Here is a 25,315-nt window from a genome sequence, read left to right as displayed (position 1 = left end):
CTTGCGTTCTCGTGGAGACCGGTCTTGCCAGGCGATCTTAAAAGAACGAATTCGGAAGGACGCGAGGTCACGCATCCTTGTAAGAATTGAGATGTGCTGTGATCTTGTTGCTCAGCTGACCGTCCTAGCATATTATAAGTAGCGGCTAATGGACAATTAATACAACGTAACATCACAAAAAAATCTCACCACCTATTAAAAAATTTCTTTCTTTAGACAATATTTTCATATACTTTTATATCTTTTAATTTTAAGGTATATCTTTTTATTTTAAGGCGTTCAGTTGTGAAAATGCCTATGCTTTGTCTATGTTAATATTATTTTTAATATGCCAATAAAAATACTGCAGGCTTTCTTTAGGCTATCACTTTATCAAAATTAAGCAAAAAAATGGACATATGTTTACTTTCACAAGCTGTCACGTATTTGTGAGCTTGCAGTGGGAAGTGAGAACGAGAAGTTTAAAGCTTACAGACTTCTGTACGTCGACCGCCTGCAGTGTCTTCAGGGATTTCTAACGGTTCGATTTCTAACGGTTCGATTACTAACGGTTCGATTATCTCAAGTCTGCATTCGATGCATCCTCGACCTCAAGAACACATCTGGGTACATTCATGCGTCGTCTGTACTTGCGTTCTTGAGTATTGGAATTGAACTTCGACGGTTAATGATGACATAGTACAAGAACACAAGGATACAAGATCGCTTAAGAACGCATATTGAAAAACAGCCTAGGTCTGTCACAGAGACAGGTGTGATTTCTTAAGACACATATTTCAGTGATATCCGTCAGGTAGCACACTTAAGTATTGGCTTCTGAAAATTGCCATCACAGGAATAAATTACATTTTTAAATATATAAAATAGAAAACAGTTACTTTAAATTATAATAATATTTCACAATATTACTATTTTTGCTGTATTTTGATCAAATAAATGCATCCTTGGTAAATGTAAGAGACTTTCAAAAACATTTTAAAAAAATCACACAGACCCCAAACCATTTGTGTATGTGTCACAAACTGGCTGTAGCAACAGGCCCAATGAAGAAGATAAAGATCCAAGACAGTCTTGGATTCAAACAGAGGCGGGTAAGCAAATACAACCATAACATAGACGAGACCGGACAAATAAGCACTGAAAACACAGGAACTTACAGTATATACACAGATGAACCAAGGTAATTAATAAGGAACAGCTGAACAGAATAATGAAATCTAATCAGTAACCATGGTGAAAAACTCAGGGGGGAAAACGGCAAAAAAAAGTCCAAACATAACAGAACCGTGACAGTACGCCCCCTCCCGAAAAGGTGCGACCTTGTGCCAACAGAGGAAGGAGGAGGCTCTGGTGAAGGACGGGGACCCAGGAAAGGTGTCAACTGATGAAACCAGGGTGGTGTTAGAAGGTGGGAGGAGCCAGAGAGAAGCCTGTGCGGAATCCCAGAGTCCAGCCAGGATGGAAACCCATGGCGGCGTCAAAAAAGGAAGGAGCCATGGCGCTGATTGATGGTGACAGAGTCAATGGTGGTGGAGCTCCAGGCGCAGATAGAGAGCCGATGGAACTGGGTTACTCTGAAGGCTTCAGAGGCCACGATGGAGCTGCAGCGATGAAACCCAGAGGTATAACCGAGGTCCGGGAGGGCTGAGGCAGAGCCAGAGGGAGGGTGGAGCCTGACAGAGCCAAAGGGGTGGAGAACCAGAGCGCAGCAGACCGTGGCGCAGGATGGGTTATGTCTGACCGAGGTGGAGCTGGTGGTCCGAGAGAGCCCTGTGGAGCTGTAAGAGGAGCTGTGTCTCTGGTAGAGGAGAGGTAAGGAGGAGCCAAGGTGGAGGAGTCAGGGTGACGAGCCAAGGTGGAGCCAGGGGATCCACATGCCCAGGAGTAGCTAGCTCACGGAAGATCCGAGGTAGATCCATGCTACTGAGAGGATGCACAGGGGACAGCGGAGACTGGGAAGGAAAGGCTACCGTCTGAAGAGAAGACGTGAGAGGGAGGCTGGGTGGGATCCAGTGGCGTAGCGCAAATCCAAGATGTGGAAATGACGTGTGCATGTGGAAATGGAAATGACGTGTGCAAAATCTAAATCACTGTCCATCATTTTGTGAGCAATTGTTGGTAAAGAAATTTTTTGCACACTATTGGAAATATTTTCATTTTAAAACCATTAAGGCAAGCCAGTGGATATCACAAAAGCAATGTGCAAACTTTGCTTTAGAGTTATGGCAGTGAAGAAGTCTCAAACCCCAGTCATATTTAAAAATTATCCTCTCCAAATTCAAAGCAACTGTCCATAGAGTCCAACAGAAACTCACTCACATTGGCGAGAGTTTGGGCGGGGTTCTAATCCATTCCCTCGATCTCCACTAAAACTAAAATAGGAGTCTAACAGCGGTAGACGATATTGCTGAGTCACACACACTGAGGGGCGGCAGTGGCTCAGTGGTTCATGTGGGTTGTCTACAAACCGAAAGGTTGGTGGTTCAATCCTCGGTTCCACCTGACCAAGTGTCGAGGTGTCCATGAGCAAGACACCTAACCCCGGCTGCTCCCGACGAGCTGGATGGTGCCTTGCATGGCTGCCGTCGCCCGTCGGTGTATGAATGAGTGTGTGAATGGGTGAATGTGAGGCAAATGTAAAAGTGTGAAAGCGCTATATAAATGCAGTCCATTTACCAGTCCATTTACACACCTGATCAGACTCACTGTGGTGCTTCAACTCCAGGGCAATTGTTGGCGCAGTCATGCTCACAGGCTCCTCCATCGCGGCAAGTGGAAAAACCCCGTCTGTGGATGGCTCTGATATCATCTCCATGCCTTGAGAGATTCTCCACACAGCATATGATGACCTCCCTCCATGTTCTCTAGAGCGGTAATAGTTAGCCCCAATCCAAAATAGAGACTTCAGGGTTCCGTCATCTAAGTTCACTCATTGGGCTAGTGTGCAAATGTGAATGGAATAATCCATGAATGAAAGTCCTTCCTGGCGAGTGAAGTGAAAGCTGTAGCATATTTCATATTTAAATTAATTTGTTTTAAGACGAAAATATTATGTCTGATTTAACCTGACCAAATCAGGATAAATCAACAAAAGTAATTTTTAAGGTCCAGAATAGCTAGAAATAGTGCCTTAAGGTTACAACTGTAATTTTTGTAATTAATGCGGCAGTGGGCAGCCTAACAGAGAAGTTTTGGCCAATGGGGAAGATGTTGAGTTATATGCCTGGCACAAGGGAAAATGTTGGTGTTGATCAGGCCCGGATTGGCTAATCGGGAGCACCGGGAGAATTCCCGGTGGGCCGGTTTGTTTTATTGGCCAGGAGGGCCGGTGTTTTATTGTCATGGCACTGGGTTGAATGCTTTACATAGGCTCCAGTCACAGCTTTCTGAGTGTATATTTTTCAGAGTGTATAATGAACGTTGTGAAATAATTGCCTAATATTAACTCTAATTTCGTGCTGCAATGATTTGCATATCGCGAGGATAACCGACCTCATAATCTGAGCTGCTTCAGTATTAAAACACCGCTCGTCGGCAATGGCAAAATGTTTGAGATCAAAGCAAGCGGGATTTATGTTCACACACAGAAGCGCTAGCCGCGGCCGCGCGCGAATACCAACGCGACGTTTCACGAGATAAGATGCAAGTGGCTAAACTACGTAAACAGCTGTTTTAATTACGAAATAAGTTTTAAACGACCGAAAGAAATAATCAGTTTGTAAAGACTGTATCAATCAAAACTCAGCTTCGGGAAGGGGAGATTTACAGGTAACCTAAAGATAAAGAGACTGAGAAAAGAAGAATGAGAGAAGATGGAGATGAGAAATGAGAGCAGAGGAATAGCCTATTGCATACTGTGCCCAGATTGAGAATAACTTTATTACAATAGATTCCTATTTAACACAGACATACATATGTTCTTTGCCAATGAATGATGATCATCAGTGTAAAAATAAGCTCAATTTAACAACGCAAGCACCTATATAATATATTGCCATTGTTATTGTATACATATATATATGTGTATACCTCGAATGTGTTTATATTTCCCCAGTATCAGCACTGGGACTTTTCACTGTTTGTATTACTTCACTTGTCTGGGTGGGCATATGCCCCCGAACCCCCAAGATCACTTTTCGGACCTCTGTATTTATAAAACCTTGTATACGGCTATTGCACTGAATAGAAATTTATATATTTTTAAAATACAATGAATAACAAGGCAGTACAGAACACTGCACTATTGCAGACTTATATGCTGAGATGTTGATGCATACAAATGCATCAACTGCATTTGCATCAAATGCATCAACTTATATGCTGAGATGTTGATTACATTTTTTTAATATAGTCAGACGGGAACTAAAGTGGGCCGGTCTAAGGCATGAAACTCCAGGGCTGAAAATGAGTCCCACTCCGGCCCTGGTGTTGATGAATGATAAAGCGACCATTAGGTTCCTGCTTGTGGCTCTCGCTCAAATGTTCATGCCAGATCTAGCTGTGAAAAAAAAAGCCACAGAGCATTCTGGCCTTGCTGTCTCCATGGAAACAGTGTATATGTCTATGCAGGGAGGTGCTAAAAAGACTCATCTGTAAGACTCAGTTCTCATCTTACATCATATGGAGCGTGTTGCATTTACTTTCTAACAATGCTGAGAAAAGTGCAGGGTCAGACTATGCATGAGGATAAAGGCTGCAAAAGCTCTAGGATAATAGAAAATACATCTGTAGTTATGTGTACTATAATAATAGTAATGTGTGTTTTTTTAGGCTAGAAGAACACAACAACAATCAATTTTGGCAATGTAACCAAATCTACAGAGCAAAATAAGAAATCATATTTTGCATAAAGAATATGAATGTGAAATATAAAAGTTAGATTCCAGATGTGAAAAAAAATCCCAAGAAAAACTGATTTGTAGCTTCTGGAGGAGCTGCAGGCCAGTGTGATTTCACCTTTGCATAATTGAAGAACTACACTAGCCATAATTCTGGAAACATATCCACCAATCAGAGAAGTCACTGTTACCATGGATATGGAATTCGGGATAAAAATGCTCCATTGCAGGGGTCCACTCCTAAAACACTACAGTGTAACTGAATCTCCCTACACTCTAAAACAACTTATATATTTGTTTCAATATTTTGCAATAAACAAATAAACTAAAATATATTGAATTATATAAATATATTGAAAAAACAAATTATGTTTTTGTTCATATTTTGAAATACATTTTAGTTTTATATTTTCTGTTTTTATTTTAATTTTAAAGTTTTTGTGTGGTTTTGTCATTTTATTAGCCGTTCTAATGAAAATGCCTGATGCATAAGGTCATGAAGTTTGCACAAACACAAACCCTTTGGCCTTAAGGAACCGAATAAACCAGACGATTCAAGCCTGGGTACAAATCATAAATGTCTATGGAAAGGGCCAGCCTGACACAACACAAACAATTAATAAATAAAGTCCCAAGAGACACACACTCCTTTCCCACGGAGTGGGTCCTTTTACCCGAGTAAAAAGCCACTGTCTTCGAAGCCACGTACACCTTAAATGTAGAAGGGGATAACCCTGCTGAGAGATGCTCCTGCAAGAACTCCAGCACTGAACCAACTGGGCAGTCCTGGCTCTGTACGGTGGTGCATACCATGAATTTGTTGATAAGGGGCTGGTCTACATCTTGGGCTAGGAGTAAAATATAATGGCCTGGAGAGAATGTCCTGGTTGGAATCTCCCAAGGAGAGGCCATGTCTGCACCATGGCATACCAGCCTTAACAGAGCAGGAGGAACCCGAAGGCCGACACTTTTTAGGCTTCCGTTACCTGAGAGTACCTGAGAGCCAGAAATACAGCCTTCATCTCAAGGCAATTTATGTGCCAAAAGAGATGTCTTCCCAAACCCCTTGGGCTGGGTGACCATCCAGAATGGCACCTCATCTTGTAAGAGAGACATAGTAGTCACTGTCTTGGGATGACAATATGCCCCCTGTGGGAACTGGCGAAGGCCTCTGTGTGTTGCCCTTATCTTCTTCAAGGGGTTGCACAATAGGTAGAGCCCCTTGCTTTTTAGCCAGAAATGAAACGTTCTCATGTACAGCAGCCCCAAAGGTATCACATTGGTGGCAGCTATCTTAAGACAGATATTTCTTAAAGGAAGAGGAGCATGTTCTATGGCATCTTTTGCTAAAAGAGAGTGTAACTCCTTTCTCAATAATGGAACCTGCTCTTGCTTCACTATAGTGGGGAGCACACCATTGAATTGAGGACGAAAGTGCTTACAGAGGAAAGAAGCCTTGAAGGTAAATGTTCTGAAGTCTGTGCAAAAGATCCTGGCAAAGCATTTCATTTCTGGCTAAAAAGCAAGGGGTTCCACCCATTGTGCACCCCCTTGAAGAAGATAAGGGTAATGGAATTGTCTGTGAAGTCTGTGAAGATCTGTCCTTCTTTTGTGGTTTCATCCACATGGCAAAACTTGTTTTTCTTGGTAGTCCTTAGGACTTTACGATCATACACACTTGTGGATGTGAATGAAAGAGAACTGAGTTTCTGATTGGCTGAAGCAAACCGCTCACAGGCATGCAGGAAGAATGGCAGGGTGACGCAGTAATGCCTGAGGCATCCTCTTTGGAGGGAACTCCATGCTGAGTCTGATGACAATGCTATGGGGAACAAAAAAAACATTGTGCCATACTTAAAAATGCCTATCCTAATGTGAAACTCTCTGGGCACAACTTGATGTGAAGTTCAGGTCCAGGCTACAAAACCTGATAAATGTGTGGAAGGAAGACCAGCCTGCAACATCACACACTTCTTGGAGGGAAACTCCTGAGAATAAAACTTGCAAAGCCACCATACTCCTGGTAGAGTGGACTCACACAACCAGAGGCGAAGCCAGGTCACACACCTCATAAACTGTAGAGATAGCCTCAACAATCCATTAACTGATTGTTTGCTTAGAGGCTGGGGAACCCTGCCTGGGTGAACGGAAACATATCAGCAGCTGGTCCGATTTACGCTACTGAGCAGTCTGTAAATGTAAGTCTCAAGGGCCTTAACTGGGCACAGCAAATTAAGCTTTTCTTGGTCCATCGACATGATAGGAGGAGGATGAAAGGCCTGCAAGGTGGTTGAACGTGTTATGTTTGTTGGAACCTTAGGCACATAGCCTGGTCTAGGGTGCAAAATCGCTGTGACCCTACCCGGAGAAAATTCTAGGCAGGAGCAGGCAACTGAAAGGACCTGCAAGTATCCTACCCTCTTAACCCTCTGGGGACCAGAAACGCGCCGGCGCGTTTTGCTCGTTTTTTTTCACATAGCAGAAAAATAGACTTAAAGTACTACCATCATTTCTGTTCATATAGAGTTAAGAAATATGAGAAAATAATCTGTTAAATGTCTACTTTTTTATGTGCCCACATACAATCGAAATAAAATATTGTGCTTTTGTAAAATAAAGAAAATAAACAGGGTGTGCGTTCTGCCTCTCGGTCACCGTGAACTTTTTTTCTGGAGCACGTCTCTAATCTTCAACACAACTCAGCTAATACTATTCACCCAGCCATAAGCAATATATCTTTTAAATCATTTGAGTTTGTACTTTTAAATGATCCGATTCAAAACTAAAATTATTATTCTCCGTTTATGTCATCTATATAAAAAGAGAGACGTGTCAGCCCATCTCATTATCGTTCTCTCAGCTGATTATCTGTGGTAATGTGACACGCCTACGGAGAGCACGCGCTATTCAAACGCAAATATGTGAAGCAACACATTGAGACGCGTTAACGCCCATGAACTCTGAAAACACACATTATTTTTTAGTCAGATTAATCTACTGTCGTCTTGCGCGGCTATATGTGGAACAATCCTGGGACATTTACCACTGGGTTATTTTCACTTCGAGGATGAACAGATTCAGCTGAGAAGTAAGTGTTTTTTGCAAGTGCTTTGTTCTAATCGCGATATAGAATAACGTAGTGTCTGTAAACGGAAAAATAGCATACTGTTAAATGTGAATCATGTTTGTGTCACACAGTTTGTGTGTGTGTGTGTGAATGAATGAATGAACGCACAGATACGCACTGTTACAGACTAAATAACAGACAACATTTCGTTGACTCGTTTTGGATAAAGTTTTTACTCTAAAATAGACATCAAATAAGCTTTTTTAGGAGTTTCTGCTCATATGTTAAATATATAGTATGTTTTGTCAATAAACTAATCAACTAAGATGTTATAGTGTTTGTTCAAGCTATATCAAAATAATGAATCCTCAACTTTGAAATATGTATGATCAAACTAAGACATTTATGGAGAAAGACAATTTTCTTTTCAAGATGTTTCCAACTCTAACTTTGAACTGAAATAAAACCATGTCTATATGGTGAAGGGTGTGTGATAGAAGTGTCCAGACGTATGCACCCTGTATTTTCCTTATAATATCCAAACAATCTAAAAGCCATTCTTTTTTAAATCTCCTCATTCTTTGTGCAAGGCTCCTGTAATGATATGGCCTGATAGCACCTAATAGGGCCATTATGGGAGGGTCTTTGTCTTTCTCAGGTGTGGAATGCCATACATATTAATGAGAGATCAAGCCTCCTGCATAAAGCTTACTCAAACAAAACACGTCATTAAAAATGTAAAAGACTTTATTGACTTATCTGAATGAGTAGTCAGGATGATTCTCACATAGTTTTGGAGCAAATATTCTAGGCTATGTGATACAATTTTCAAAAGTCTTGTGAAGAAATAATCAATATGTGTTTTGTGGTCTTATTTCAGCAACTTTCATTTTTATTTTTTTCAATAACCACGCATAAACATTATTCTATTAAAAATACAAACATGTACATACATGTTGCTCAGATCTCATGGTAGCCAAGTTTGTGCTATATAGAGTGAATTTACACCTTTGCCATTAACATGTTTATAAATAACTGAAAAAAGCACAAATGTCAGTGCATGTCAAAACATCCCAAGGGCCCCAAAAACACTCTGGTCCCCAGAGGGTTAAGGGTAAACTTCCAAGTCCAAGGGCTCGAAGCTTGCCAGAGATAACCCTTCTAGAACCACGGCCAGATCCCAGGTCAGAACTCAACCTCAAAGTGCCACGAAGGAAACGAGTGAAGTGGTGTCTCCCCAAAGTCCCATCGCCTGATGATGCATGGAAGGCAGCTATGGCCTTCATGTAGTCCGTAAGCGTGGAAAGGGAAACACCGGGTCCGTCAGAAAAACAATCATGGAGGAACTCCAGCACTGAAGCCACTGGGCAGTTAACTGGGTCCAACTGTTGTTCTCTGCACCATAAAGTGAATAATCTCCACTTTCAGGTGTAAAGTTTTCTTGTGGAGGGAGCTCTAAAGTTTAGGATGGTCTCAAAAACCTCAGTTAAGAGATCCAAGTATGTTGATCTGCCTCAGGGGCCAAACCCACAGTTTCCACATCTCCGCCCAGGGGTGATAGGTTGAGGATATTGAGGAAAATATTACCCCAAATGTTTGAACCGTAATATTATAATTAAAGCAACACCAAGTAACTTTTCCTCTGCGGTCGCCCTACAGGTTGGAAGCGGAATTGTCCATTACCGCTGTCGTAAATAATTTACCCTACCGCAGCCTACTGTCGCACGCGCACGCACACACACGCTCTCTGTTTATCCAGCACTGGCTTTGGAATGAACGATGTCCACAAACAAGGTAGAGTATGTTGCATGATTTCATGAAAGTATGATGTATTGCGACATCAAAAACGAAGAAAAACAAAATAATGACTATTGTAACGTTTGTCGTAAAGCAAGTCAAATTTGTAGTTTTCTTATGTCTCATTAGAACTACAGAAACGCAACCCGATCTGGCAATCTTACATAGCGTGGTTATAGCAGATATAGGACCGCAAAGCGAATCCAGAAGTGCCTTTCACCCTGTTACGACTTAATGAACCACTGAAACGATTTTGGAAACATTATTTTAAGGTAAAAAATCTTACTTAGTGTTGCTTTAATATAATCCATAATATAATTATATATTTTTCCTTAGACTACAGTAATCTTAAATAGGCTTAATTTTCATGTTAAATGTATATTTTAATATTTTCATTTTGAGGTGAAATATTACCTGCACAAGTTTTGTGAGATTCACTTGAAAATATTATGTTATATATAATATAACACCACAGCCAGAATCATCCAGATTTTTACCTGAGAGAAAATAAGATGTGAGTCCTGCTGAAACTAGAAAGTGACAAGACTAACAAATGAAATCTATCTCACCAGATATCTTTACTCAAAGGGTCAGAGTCTTTCCCCGTTCATTACAGTAGCAGGATTGGATTTTCCATCTATGTGTAAATCCACATGACCTCTCCAATGACTAAGAAAAAAAGTCAGGGTTGGTGTAGATGCCTGAAGCGCTCGACAGCACAGTGGCACGTTTCAGGGGTTGTAAGCATCACAACGCATGCCATCTCGAATGAGACATAGCACAGACATGTCCTATTACTGCGCAGACAGTGGTCTGCAAACTCCATATTGATAGATGGCTAGCGACGGCTCATAGCGTCCTTTTTGATGTCACTCACCTGAAGATGGCCTTGGTGCTGTCACTTCCACATTTGAAGCCCTCTGCCCTGAAACAACAAAGACAAGCAAACAAAATTAAAATTCTTGAGTGTTCCGTAAATTGAACAACGAAATGAATCACGAATAAAGCTCATTCAGCTTTATATACAGTAAATATACTTTTTAGATGCTTCCGGCCATGTTCTGTATATATAACTAGTATCCTTGTTTTTACATTTTGACTTGCTTTAAAACAAAGGATAATGCTGAAAGGACTGTGGCAGCCACAGCTGTATCAGGGTATTGAATATTCATGCTTTAAATAAACAATTAATTTGTTTCTCCCTTGGGACTTTAATAAATATTGTGAGTCTATTTCAAAGCAATTGCAGTGGCTTTAAAAGAAGGTAGTTTCTCGTTCCATAATTTAAAAAGATTATAAAACGTTTTTTATTGTAATTCATTAAAAAAGCTGAATTTGTATCTGTATTTAGAAGTCATCTGTCATATATATATATATATATATATATATATATATATATATATATAAAATATCATATATACAATACCGTTGAAAAGAGGTAATATTATGAACTCAGCTGGACAATGACATCACGGTTTTATCCAGAATGGCTAGATATATAAATTAACTAAATTAATAACTTTTTACAACAAAAATGAACCATTACTGAACTTACTTAAGCTGGACTATGATGCTATTTTCTTCTAGAACCTTGTTTCATTATTTCCCTGTTTTCACTGTAAAGCTGCTTTGAAACAATCTGTATTGTAAAAAGTGCTATATAAATAAAGTTGACTTGACTTGACTAATATGAAGTATTTTAATATATTTTAAAATGTAATTTAGTCCCGTTAGAATTTTCAGCATCATTACTCTACTTTTAAGTGTCACATGATCCTTCAGAAATCACTCTATGTGGTGCTCAAGAATGATGCTCAGTTGTGTTTGGTGCTCAGCTATGTAAATTTGGCAATACCATGATCTAACGTTGTACTAGAGGAACGCTTCAATACTGAGAGTCAGACATTATTCTTAGATTTTCCTAATTCACTAACCGGTGGGGGGGTTATTTGCTTGCCACATGCAGGTTTTACTGTATTTGGTGCTCACCAAGTGTTCATTTTTAACCCTGAATAAAATATTTTTCAGTTCTATGTGTGGTACGCAGTTTTAAAAAAAATCACAGCCACCTGTGCATAACCTCGTCTCAGATGTGTGTTTCTACCTGAAGGCCACCCTGTCGTTACTCTTTCTCAGGTCAACCAGCTGCAGGACGTCGTCCCGGGAGCAGCTGAGCAACTGCCTGTGGTTAGGGCAGAGGTCCAATGATGTCCCTATGCCCTGAAGAGGCACTTCCTGCGTGCAGGTTGCTGCCCTACGGAATACAGACATGGACTCATCAACCAAATTTCATTATATTTTAGTGCAACTTATAATTAAAACCGGTAAACATAACAATGAAATACTTGTTTTATAACCATTTATGCTATGAGAATTCTGCTAATAAGTTTACATTCCACTTGCAGTCAGAATATTCAAGATGTTAACAATATTAACAAAATAAGAGGGATCATAAAAATGGCATGTTAATTTTTTTTAATACTGTCCTGAACAAGCTGTTTCACAAATCAAATGTTAACAAATAGTCCAGGCAAAAAAAAAGGCAAAATAATAACTTAATTTACACAAATAAATCATTTAAAAAGTTGGCATACCCTTAACAAGTAACCCCGATCATCCAATTCAAAAGGTTTACATGTGCTGGCTCTTAATGCATATTCTGCAAGGGGTGTGCAAACTTATGAGGAGAACTGTACTTTTATTTTTGTAATTTCAAATTTTTAATTAGAGCAGCATTTGTAAAGTAGCTAATGTCTTCAATTAAAAGTTGTTATATTTTAAATTTTCTGGAAGAGGCAGACACTTTTTTTATAGGGCTGGAAAAATAGCACAATCATTTCTGTGATTTCTATTTGCTTTTTAAAGCAACACCAAGTAACTTTTCCTCTGCGGTCGCCCTACAGGTTGGAAGCGGAATTGTCCATTACCGCTGTCGTAAATAATTCAGCCTACTGTCGCACGCACGCTCAGTTGTTTATCCAGAACCGGCTTTGGAATGAACGATGTCCACAGACAAAGTAGAGTATGTTGCATGATTTCATGAAAGTATGATGTATTGCGACAACAGAAACAAAGAAAAACAAAATAATGACTATTGTAACGCAAGTCAAATTTGTAGTTTTCTTATGTCTCATTAGAACTACAGAAACGCGACCCGATCTGGCAATCTTACATAGCGTGGTTATAGCAGATATAGGACCGCAAAGCGAATCCAGAAGTGCCTTTCACCCTGTTACGACTTAATGAACCACTGAAACCATTTTGGAAACATTATTTTAAGGTAAAAAATCGTACTTAGTGTTGCTTTAACACGTTAAAAAACGTCTCGGTTACGTATGTAACCCTGTTTCCCTGAAGAAGGGAACGGACGCGTTACGTCAGAACGGAACTGACGAATTGGGATCTCGCCTGAGAGCCTAATCACCTTCGAGTGTAAACTAAACGCGTGATTTTTTTTCCAAAATCCCGAAATCCCGCCCTGCAGCCGATTCTAAAGTTTTCATTGGTCATGTCAATCACTGTACTGATTGCCTACACCAAACACTGATCCCTAAACCTACCCGTCACTGTAACCTAAACCAATGAAATCGGCTGCAGGGCGGGATTTTCGCTGAAGTGGAAAAAAAATCACGCAAACTACACGAGCCAATGTACATTGTCGTGCGAGATTTGCATCCCGCACCCTGCCCCGCTGGTATAGATACGCAAGCGCGTGCAATCGCACATTCAGCTTTTCACTGAGGAGCCAGGCTGGTGACCTGGCCGCTCAGCGGTGGTGCAGCAATTGTGGCGACGGAACGTTGCGTCTCCTTTCGCTCCTTCAGGGAACAAGGGTTACATCTAGGGATGCAACGATTACAGATTTTCTAAGTACGATTATTGTCTGAGAAATAATCACGGTTTAACGATTATCACGATTATTATGCATCAATTAATTTCACAACACTACTAATGTATAATATCACATGAACACTCAGCACTAGATTTTAATGTGTTATTTATTGCTGCCACAACACAGAACAAAATTATAAAATGGCAAACAATAATCAATCTCTTCCTTTGGAATTAAAGAGAAGTGCTTTGTAAACATCCAGCATTTTTCTTTTAAAAATAACAAATTAAGTCAAAGGCTGCAGGACTCTTTGATTGAAATAGATCACAAAATTATTAAGTTTTTAGTTTGTTCTAAATTTATTTTCAACCTGAGGTAGAAAACTTGATAACATGAAAACAATATCTTGTTGGTATTTGACTTAAAAACATAAATAAAGGGATAATAAATCCCAATGAAAATAAGAATAAACAAAGTATTTGGCTGGCTCTATTGAATTAAATGCAAGCTAAATATTAGGCCTATGTATTTCTTTTAAAAGAAAACATATATAGTCCAAATTTTATCCACCAATATTATTGTACTTATTTTAATACTCTTTTTTAAATTATTAATCCAAATTTTACATGTGCCTTTAGAAAATCATCTATTATAATCTCATTATTTTGGTTTGTTTGTTTGAAGTTTAAGTAAAAATTATAGAAAGAAACTGAGAATATCTCTCATGCAGTGTTATTAATAACTGAAATGCAGTTAATTGGTAGTCCTAGAAGTCTACATGATCTTATGTTAGTGTTTTACACCGGGCATATTAAAACAAAGCCTAACATTTACTCAACACAGACAGGAGAAAGCAATAGGATATTAAGTTAAATGTTCACTGACTGAAACTCTTGAGAGCACGTCACATTCGGTTTTCCACAGACTTGCGTAACCAAAATATTCCGCTGTTTTTTGTTGTTGTTTTTTTTACGTTGCACTGAAAGCTGAAAGTTGCACGCCGTGCTCTCCTTTTTCCAAAGCGCTAGGGCGGTTGCGCTCCGGAGGCGTCTGTCATTGCTGTGTTAGTTCTTGTCACTTGACCTACATGCTTGCGGCATTCTGAAAAGTAGAGATGTTTTTATCTAGATGCGGCGCGGACGCGCTTGGAAAAAACGAGCGCGTCGCTTCCATTATGAGCGCGCATACCGCGCGCTTACATTTGAAATAACGAACTTGAGCGCGCAAAAGACGCGATATGTGAACACGCACTTAAGGTGTTTTTTTCGGTGGAAATAGAGCGTCGCTGCTTAGTCCCTCTGCCATAGTGGTTGACGAGCACGGCACTTTAAGCTGGTGCACCGCTGGTGTAACTTTGTTTTCGTTTTGTGTTAGGTGCCAAAGTTCCGTACTTTGCAGAACACTCGGTGTAGCATAGTCTTTACGATTAATTAACCGTGACGTTTTAAATCGCGGTTAATTGTGAAATCCGGTAATCGCTGCATCCCTAGTTACATCCGTAACCGAGACGTTCCCTTTCAGTCAGATACATTCGACGTTACGTCAGAACATGCAAATCTCGCACGCCAATGTGCATTTGCTCATTTTGTTTATACTCGAAGGTGATCCCAGCTCTCAGACGAGATCCCGATTCGTCAGTTTCTATCTGACGTAACGTTGAACGTGACTGACTAAAAGTGAATGCAATTAACGCAGCATCTGGGGGGGGGGGTTGGTTCAGTTTGTAAAATTGCTCATTAGTTTTCACTTAAATTAAAAGTTATGATATTTTTTATGTTCTGTAATTTTTAAATAATGACATATAAAACAATCAAACAGTTCAGGCCTAGCTTTTAACCATACTTATAATTACTCGTTTTAATCAACACAAAAACATGGCATTTGTGCCTTTTAAAAGACACCACAGTGTTTTCTGTTTGGGAAAAGTGACACTAGTTGTCATTATTGCCATCTGGCCTCGTATTATTTGCGTATTGCAGATCAGGACAGATCAGGCACCGTGATGCTGAAGGCGCACCTGAAAGCCTGAAATCTGTCAACTGCGATAGTTTGTCTCATTACACTATGAGTGATGGACTTAATAAGACAAGAGAGACGACTGCAGATGTGCAGCCCGGGGTCTTAGTCTGCTCTTTCCTTTTATATGCTAACCAATTATCATTTGGACACGGATAAGGGGAAAGATTTGGAATCTCAAGGCCTTTAACATATAAGACGTCTAGGGTGTCGCTCTGTAAACCAGAGGAGCCTCGTCTTTCTAAACGCGTTGCACAAGACAATGATTTGAATTTCAACAGCAGAGACAGGCATTAGTGTGTATTGCCTCTTGAAGCGGCATGCGATCTTGTGTGCATGCATATTATACAAGAGATGTTTAGTGAACACGTCTGTCATTCAATTGACACTTGAAAGTAACTCCAAAAGATTAAAAAAGGGTCAAAGCATTGCATGGAGAAAAACGCAAATGTCATAATATTGCACAAATCCCATTACAACAAGATGAGAGGAGAGACAATTATGTGGGCTGACAGTTGCTAGGAGACGAGCGAGCCGTCGGCTCCTTGGCAGCTGAAAGCTGTGGTTGCTGGGAGTGAATGAAAGATGTCAAGGACTGAGACATGGTGTAAATAATGGCTCTTTTTCTACCTCTGTGGCGTCATATATATTTGTAAGTTTCGCGAATTACGCTCGCCGCGAGGCTTTGTAAGAACACAGCTTCGCTGGACTGACATCCTTGTTGCTATTATTTTACATCTCTTATCTAATCCGAGCAATCGAAACCCACTGAGATGCTGAATAACGAGGGTTATGCAACAAATGCTCCGTATTATTACAGGGTCGCCTCGACCGCTACAAGGTGATTTTCAAAGCAGCCTTATTCAAGAAAACCCGACCAGCTCCAGTGTGACATAAGATTTATGCAACAACATTAATATTTAGCAGCGAATGATGTAAGCTGTTGTTACAGCATCACTGTAATGACTCAAAGACACCTGTTTGCCCTTGTTGTTTAAGCCAAGGCACAACCAGAGTCAGATTTGAACTACTAGATATCACCTTGCCCAGTTGAACAACAGTACATTAAGACTATTTGTAAGTATTCCACACATTTTCTAAAATGTTATGTTTAAATATGCAACTGAGGCACTTTATCATTAAAAATGCACTAATTTGCATACTTTTCCAGAACAAAAATCTGAACATTGTAAAGCCAGTTTCAGTTCTAGTTTCATTTTATTGACATTTAGGAGTTTTTACAGAGGGATTTTGGATATCTCTTTTTATCACTTCATAAATCATGAAACTGTGTAAACAGCCTGAAAATAAAATTGTCCCTGTTTTTAGGAATAATGTGTTATGTAAATCAGGCGAATGATACATGAAGAAACCCCGCTATAAAAACCTTCAGAATATGGATGAATAAAACTGGAAAGTCTGGTGTATGTATGTGAGTTTTGACTCAAAAACTTTGAGTAAACCAAGATATGTTTTGTAATAGAAATCTACAGATGCAAATTGATAAAGTGTAGTAAAATAAACACTTACATATGTCTTTTGGATCTTTTCTCTCCACTTGTCTGACAATGACAAAATGAAACTAAAATAACCAGTGCATGAAAAAAACATTCCCTTTGAGTTACTTTTCCTCATAGTAAAGTACTCTTCCACAACGGTGGCTCTATGCTTGGCTTGCATGTGTTGTTGACCTTCAGAGTAATATTTGTTGTTGTGGACAAGTTTGTCTCCTGTCATGTTTTGCATGAGATGTCTATGTTATGGCTAGACGTCACGTCACTTTCAGAGTAGACCATTGATTATAATGAGCAATGTGGTTTTGTCATGTTGAGTCACAAAGTGCTGCTCGATTGCAGTGTTGATGTGCTTTTTGAGTCACACAATTATAAGAAAGGGAGAGTGTATTTGTCACCAAGCAATCTGTGAGTGAAATCTGCATACGAACGTTTTCACGAATAAATCATGATTGACCAAAAACAAAAATGTATTCTAAATATTCTAACAACTGAAAAACACATGTGCGCAAAAAACCCTTACATTATAATATAATATAATATATTATTCACAACGGTTTGTTGAGGTTCTCGATTCTGATTGGCTGAGAGCTATGTGATATTCCACCTTGTTTCACCGCTTGTATCAGTCCGCTTGCAGCATTTCTCACAGCGAGTGTCATGGTGGACGAGCAAACCACCATCATTTTACAAATACTACTGTTGTTGTGTCACGGAATGTAGTTTTAAGAGTTTTTAGGCGATAATTACGTTATTTAGACCTCAGGATATGCGATTTATATATAAACATATAGCGCATTTTTGACAATTTGTTTGGACGTTTTTGGAGATGCGGGTTTCAGGCAGTCAGCGGTCATTCAGCGCGGCCAGTCCTTCGGGAATTAGCCTCTGGCTCTTATGCAGATGTTAGAGTGTTTAAACATGGGATTATTGAACTTGAATCCTATACTATAACTAGCGCTGCATTTGTACTTTTGACTGAACTGTTTGCTTGTGTCTATTTCCTATTGTTCAAACTTCTTATACTTTTATAATGGCTAATATCGTTTATTTAAATATGTTTTACAATAAATAATGTATTATATAAATAACATGCAGTATTTGGTAATGAGAAAAGGTCTGTTAATGATTGTGATTTCAACTTCAGTGAAAGTTACATTATTACACCGTTAGATGGCAGCAAAGTCAGTAGCAAAGACTTTTATATTTAAAGGACGAAACTAGGTTGTAAACAATAAGACTCAACTTACAAATGCACTGACTAGTGCTGTCATGGGAAATCCCCTTAACTGTTAAAAGGACAAAGACAAATACATCGCTTTCCTCAGTGGACATTCAAACTGATTTTGTGTTTGCAACTGTATATATATATTACAGTTTAAATCGATTTTTTGCATCACGGTATGGAAACTGGGGAGGAAAATCTGCTTATTACTTGTCATGAAAAAAAATGTAAACCATCAAAAAATAAACAGGTTTCATTTTCCTTAAAACAAAATACAGTTTATGATTTTGAGCTGATATATGAACTGAACATATTCTTAGAAGGTTTTGTGAGATTCATAGCATTGAAGGGATAGTCGACCCCAAAAATAAAATGATCTCATAATGCTAATATTTGGAACTTTTTTTAATTATAAACCATCATTTCCATCTAAATGTCGAACACATTTACCAGAGGGTTTACTTCTTGTGCAAGCCTCACAATGTGCTCACGTTTACACCAAGTGTAAACTCAACCATCTTGTGAACATGGCCTATGATGGTTTATAGTCAAAAAGTTTAAAACATTAGTACCGATCATTTGGTTTCAGAAGACATCAATTCATCCACTAGGGTCTTATGTCATGATGGCTGTATGTACTTTGAGGAGCATGAACATTTGGGAACCCATTCACTTATATTCTATGGACTCACAGAGATGGATTATTTGTCTAAAAATCTTCTTCTGTGTTCATCTTAAGAAAGAATGTCATATACATCTGGGATGCCATTTCGTACGGACCATCCCTTTAAAGAACTATCATGTTTTTGACTGAACTAAAACCATCAAAGCATTTAGCCTAAAGAGAAAATCACATCTGGAAAATGAATTCCATGCAGATCAGCACGAATGCCTTAGAGAGCATCAGCTGTCAACACGTGTGGAAGACGTTTCTGTCCGTACGACTGGGCCTGTGGAGAACCCAATCTCGCGCATTACCGCCAAAGCGCTAACAAGCCGTCTCTCGCCAGCGATGACACCACACACACCTGAGGCGACACTCTTTTAGGTCACCGTCCTAGCCTGACACGTGGTGACGGACAGCGAGCACTGCCAGCTGAGTTCATTATTCACGTTTTAATTGCACCGACTACACTCGAGTCAGTCCTGGAAACCTGGACGGTTGCTGTGAAAAGCACTATAGTGATCAACACATTTATGATGTGAAGGTTTTTACATTGCTACAAAGCCATCAAACCGCCGCTTGTTTAACAAATCCGCCTTCAACGATAAATTTCAAAGGCTATTACTCTCGGACAAGAAAAAAAATGTTAATAGCTGGTCTGTGTACACAAGCAGACTCAGACCCTCTTTACACATGGCAGCAATATCCGTCTCAGGTGATCTGATAACAAATGCTTTATAATAACAAGTGATAACAGTGTTTACACCACAGATGCTGTGTCACATGCTTTACCTCCAAATGTACACTACCAGACAAAAGTTTTGGTTCGGTAAGATTTTTAAGGTTTTTAAAAGAAGTCTCTTCTGCTCAACAAGGCTGCATTTATTTGATTAAAAATACAAAAAAAAGAAAAAAAAGTGAAATATTATTACAATTTAAAACAGCTGTTTTTATGTGCATTTAATTTATTGTAATTGTAATTTAGTGTAATTTATTCCTGTGATCAAAGCTGAATTTTCATCATCACTCCAGTCTTCAGAGTCACATGATCCTTCAGAAATCACTCTAATAATATGATGATTTGATGCTCAAGAAACATTTCTGATTATTATCAATGTTGAAAACAGTTATTTACATTTTTATTTCAGGAATCTTCAAAATAACAGCATTTATCTGAAATATAATCTTTTGTAACATTAAACACTACCGTTCAGAAGTGTGGGGTCAGTAACAATTTTTTTTGGGGGGGGGGGGGGAATAAAATAAATCAATAATCTTATTCATCGAGGATGAATTAAATTGATCAAAAGTTACAGTAAAGACATTTATAATGTTACAAAAGATTATATTTCAATTAAATGCTGTTCTTTTGAACTGTCTATTCATCAAAGAATCCTGAAAAAATTGTACACAACTGTTTTCAACATTGATAATAATAATAAATGTTTTTTTGAGCATCAAATCATCATATTAGAGTGATTTCTGAAGGATCATGTGACACTGAAGACTGAAGTAATGATGATTAAAATTCAGCTTTGATCACAGGAATAAATTACATTTTAAAATAAATTAAAATAGAAAACAGTTATTTTAAATTGTCATAATATTTAACAATATTACTGTTTTTTGTATATTTAATCAAATAAATGCAACCTTGGTGAGCTGAAGAGACTTCTTTTAAAAACATAAAAAAATATTACCGATCCACAACTTTTGCCTGGTAGTGTAGTTTGAGAGATCCACATGTATGAAGAAGGATGTAATACCAGATGTGCTGTAAACCGGGTAGAAAGTAAATCAGAACACTTGCTTATTCTGCTTTGCGCTCAAGGTTGCATCCAATCTCTATGGAAGCTTCCACAATGGAATAAAAAAAAAAAAGTAATTATGAATTTTTCTCAAAATTTTGAGAAACTTTTTTTCTTGCAATTGTGAGTTTATATCTCACAATTCTGACTTTTTTTCTCAGAATTCTGAGTTTAAACCTTCCAAATGAAAACATAAATATAGTCCTAAACATATCTACCTCTAAACCTAACCCTACCCATAACATTTTATCTAAAACCAGAGGGAAATGATAGTGAATAACACTGATGTAGAAGCACATAACCCTGGTTGTAAGCCTAAACTTGACATAAACTGTAAACTAAGTCCCTCAAATCTGATTGGTTGATTGAAATGTTGTTCCAGGACCAACAAGGTTATTGATCCTGGAACATGTTCTACTTGGTGAAATCACTTTCTCCGTGGCCATTTACACATGCTGTCGGTTTAAAAAGCCATGTAGAGTGAACAAAGACAGCAAATGTTAACCACACTTTATACCAATAGTTTTTCAACGCGTTTTTTGTGTTCACACCCAAGCGATTTTCGCTGATGATGAGCCGAGTGAACATGCGAATTCATTCCCTGACATTAGATGGCGCCCATTTGCTCTGCAATACCACTCCATAACATTCTCTTTTATCAAGTTTTTTGTAGTCGCTGTTGCGTTTGTCATAGTTCTTTATGTTCCGACACCAACGAGACCAGCAGCTCTACATTCATCTTGCCTTGCAGCTTCCTCGTCTTATTTCTTCCCGGCAGTGTAGACGCTACCAGAGCCCGTCTAACGGAGAGCCTTAGCACTTCCTATTAGCCCCATTGTGTATCATCTTGGTTGCAGTTCCATTAGAAATCCAGTGGAGGTGATCGCGGGCGAGTGCAGAATGAATGTGAGTCTATGGAGCTAAACGGCTAAATGTATCTCTTTCTCCTGCTTGTCGTTGAATCAACATATATTTTATTGTTGATTCCGCAAGTTCAATATAGATTATAGGCCAAAAGTCGAATGAACGAGTACTTATGTCCTTTCGATTTCTTACAGGTTAGGCCGTTGTTGGCCGGAACACGCTATAGCATTCTGCTATTATGTGACGTCATCACATTTTTGAACGGATTTTTAGAACATATAAGTGATCTTAAAAATGCAATTTTCAGCTGAGTGTATTATCTTAGCCCTCCCTTTTGAATGCAACTTTCAAATTACTTGACAAAAAATTACATCCTGAGAAAAGTGGATTTCTGGGGGTGAAACCCCATAGACTCCCATTCATTCTGCACTCGCCCGCGAGCGCCCCCGCATGGACAGAGACGTGTTACTGCAGCCAGTCCAGTAACCGGAAGTAACCACAGTGCCAATTCTCTTCAATTAGACATTCTCTGATGCTACTTGGCGTATATCTTCTTCGCCGTTACGTATGTGTGCTCGGCAAGACCGTTTTGTGTTTGAGCGCCCCCAAGTTGTGTTTTACTGTAACTTCAGAAGCTCCAGACACGTGAGCAAAAGCACCAATCTCATTGGTCGGATATTTTTTGACGCGGCGCGTCAAACTAAAAAAACGAACCCGAGGCGTTTTAAAAAAAATGACGCACACTCATATTGGCGCCCTTTGTTTAGTCACGAGGCGTTAAACGTCGGCGAATATCGCGCGCGAAATTCGCCGAGGTTTAACGCCTGTTCACACCTTAAACTGATATTAACATTTCATCATAAGCATGTATTGAGATCATTTTTGTATGTTGTTAAAAAGATGTGTAGGTGTTGTAATTGCCCTGTTCTTACCTGCTGTCCCAAAACCGTATTTTCTTGTCATAATGGCTACTGATGATAAGGTACTCGGAGCACACAACGTCACTACAGAAAGACAAAACCTCAATGGTTTGTATGCCTGTGAGTAGTACAGAGAGAATTATGAAATTAGTACCTGATCTGTGGTAATATGTTGAGCAATATTATTGCAGACAGATGTGAAAAGTCTCATTGTTAATGCATGAGCGATTTGTTATATATGTACATACACGCTGCTCGCTGGAGGTCCCATATCTTGACGGTCCTGTCCGCACTGCCCGTGACCACCTGCCTCTGACTGTATTTAAATTTGGCTGCCGTCACTTTACGAGAATGACCCGTCAATGTAACCTACAACAACAGCAAAGTACTTCTTAATGAGAGCTTGAACACAATCTCCATGACATATTCCAGCCCAAACTAAAAGAAAGAAATAAGAAATTCTATTTTTATTGCATTAACAAAATGAAGACTATTTCTAGGAATTATTATTATTATTATTTATTTTTTTGCAATTTCATGACAATTTAATTATTTATATTGTAATTAGAATGATTTATTAAGGACACTGAGGTAATGGTAATAAATTACAATTTATACTTAATAAATTACAATAAAAAACACTTTAGATTTGAGGGATATATTCGGAGAGATTCACCCAAAGATTTACTTCCTTTCACTCCCTCTCTCTCTCTCTCTCTCTCTCTCTCTTACACACACACACACACACACACACACACACACACACACACACACACACACACACACACACACAGTGATAGAAAGTAGGAGCATTTTCTTAAAGGATATGATGTTTCTCATTGCTCTATCTAGACTCCTGATGGTGTGTTTCTTAATATTTGTGACAATAAAAACATAACAATTAACAAAACATTATTACGGTCATATCTGACCCAGTTCTTAATGTTCCACTTTTTCATTTGTCCTCTTTTATTGTCTCACTTTCTGTCACGCTAGTACATTTTCAGACACAGTCTTTATAGGACATATGGGTCATTCCTGGTATGCAGTACCTTTTGAACTCTGTACCTTATAAAAAATAGAATTGAAGTAAACATTTCTATATAACTGCATATCACAATCCCAGGCACCTTTTTACAAAATGTACCTCTATGATCACATATAATTGTTATATTTCCTTAAAAGAACTTATATGATTTCCACCTTTACAAAAAGTGAGATTAGGCTAATATTTTATACAATATGTTAAGACATATCTGGGCCAATAAAAAGTGTAAGAATGACACACGTCTGGACTGTTTGCCTCAAAAATGACGAGAGAAGCTGATTCCTCCCCATACAACTCTCCCATGCACGCCTAACTGTCATGTAAAACACAATGCAACCTAAGCAGGCACAGCTATACACATCTTTAAAATGGTTCATACTGGTCCGTCTCATCTGGTGGTGCTCTAGAGTAATTCAGAGAGACAGACTAACCCACGGGAGGTTTGGGTGGGTAAGAGGTGGGAAGCTCTGTTACCTTGGGAACGCTGTCCTCGATCCTCCAAAATAGCGCTGACTTGTCATATGACGCAGCTAAAATCCGAGTGCCCTGATGGAAAAGCACAGTGACACATCCCACAATGCATTAGCACAGTAACCAACCACAGCATAATCAACTCAACAGCCTTACAGGAACAGTATCCTTATATTGCTGACGAAGATCCTTCGAGGGCTCTTACAGGCCTTACTGGCACGTGCTAATTAACAATGACTCGGAGAAGTCATCCGGAATGCTCTTCAGCTCATCTAAAGCAGAGGTTTTTATCTTAAGAGCCGTTAATTGGTTCTTCCAAGCCGGAAGCGCATCCAATTGATGTGTCTTTCCTATATGCAAACCTTATTTATTCCCATCCCCATCTCAGTGTTACGTGCATTGGGAATTTTCTTGTGCCCTCCTCCTCCTCCCCAGCACCACCTGTCTAGATCTGTTACCGGTCTCCCCGCACTTTACGTTGCACCAGCTTGTGTCCTAATCCCTGTAATTCTGAGCATGTTTCATGTTTCCCTGTAGTTCGCTCATGCCAGAAGCAGTGTAGCAGATCTAGTCTGCCAAGACCTATCCTACCTACACTCTAATCTAATAACTTTATCTAAATATCTAATAATCTAAACACTTTAAATTAATCTAAATGCAAATGAAATCCATTGCGAGAGTTGTTTTGACTTAAATATGATTAACGCAACCATTTACATTTTCACTTTCAATCACTCTCATTCTGCTTTCTAAAGACTAATTTGAAGACATTCAAATGAATTGTGATTTTTATTTTCTATTAACAGTCATTACATTAAGAAATCATAATCACGTCTGAATATGGAAAATAAAATATGTATTGTCTTTTCTTGTAGCTTCCTATGAAGTTTCAATAAAATGGGGTGTGTGTGCAGTTGCACTACTTTTGTGCATGATATAGCAGAGCAAAAAGCTGCATCATCATATCAAACTACTTGCAATCAGGTTAAACCATTTGTGTGGTCAGTACTTGCACAAAAAAACTAGGTAACGCTTTAGATTACAGCCCGGGAAGTACTGTGTAATTATGAGGAATTTACAGTGTAACTTTCTGTAATTATAGTGTACCTTTAAAGTACTTGCATGTAAGTATAAGGGAACAATATGTAAAGTTTGGGGAATAAAGGGGTAACAACCAGGAGAATTAAAAAATATATTTATACTGTAAGTATTATAGAACTAAGGGGTACTTATTCTACTTCTATTATGATA

General features: G+C 38.9%; 1 protein-coding gene across 3 annotated transcripts in view; it reads right to left on the bottom strand.

Annotated features, from left to right (window-relative positions):
* Positions 1–25,315, bottom strand: part of LOC130095944 (protein Atg16l2-like) — a 50,781-nt gene that overhangs the window by 8,684 nt on the left and 16,782 nt on the right. For 2 of the 3 annotated variants that reach the window (XM_056262552.1, XM_056262553.1), the window contains 5 exons: positions 24,068–24,139; positions 22,794–22,914; positions 22,558–22,663; positions 11,807–11,956; positions 10,580–10,627 (listed from right to left, as the gene is read on the bottom strand). In XM_056262552.1, coding sequence (XP_056118527.1) covers positions 10,580–10,627; positions 11,807–11,956; positions 22,558–22,663; positions 22,794–22,914; positions 24,068–24,139 — 497 coding nt within the window. The remainder of the gene's footprint in view (positions 1–10,579; positions 10,628–11,806; positions 11,957–22,557; positions 22,664–22,793; positions 22,915–24,067; positions 24,140–25,315) is intronic. The other variant, XR_008808159.1, reaches the window with a different exon arrangement.

This window comes from Rhinichthys klamathensis, unplaced genomic scaffold, assembly GCF_029890125.1.
Source record: "Rhinichthys klamathensis goyatoka isolate OS25496 unplaced genomic scaffold, OSU_Roscu_1.1 h1tg000194l_1, whole genome shotgun sequence".
Taxonomy (NCBI): Eukaryota; Metazoa; Chordata; class Actinopteri; order Cypriniformes; family Leuciscidae; genus Rhinichthys; species Rhinichthys klamathensis.
This window is presented reverse-complemented; position numbering and strand designations above follow the sequence as displayed.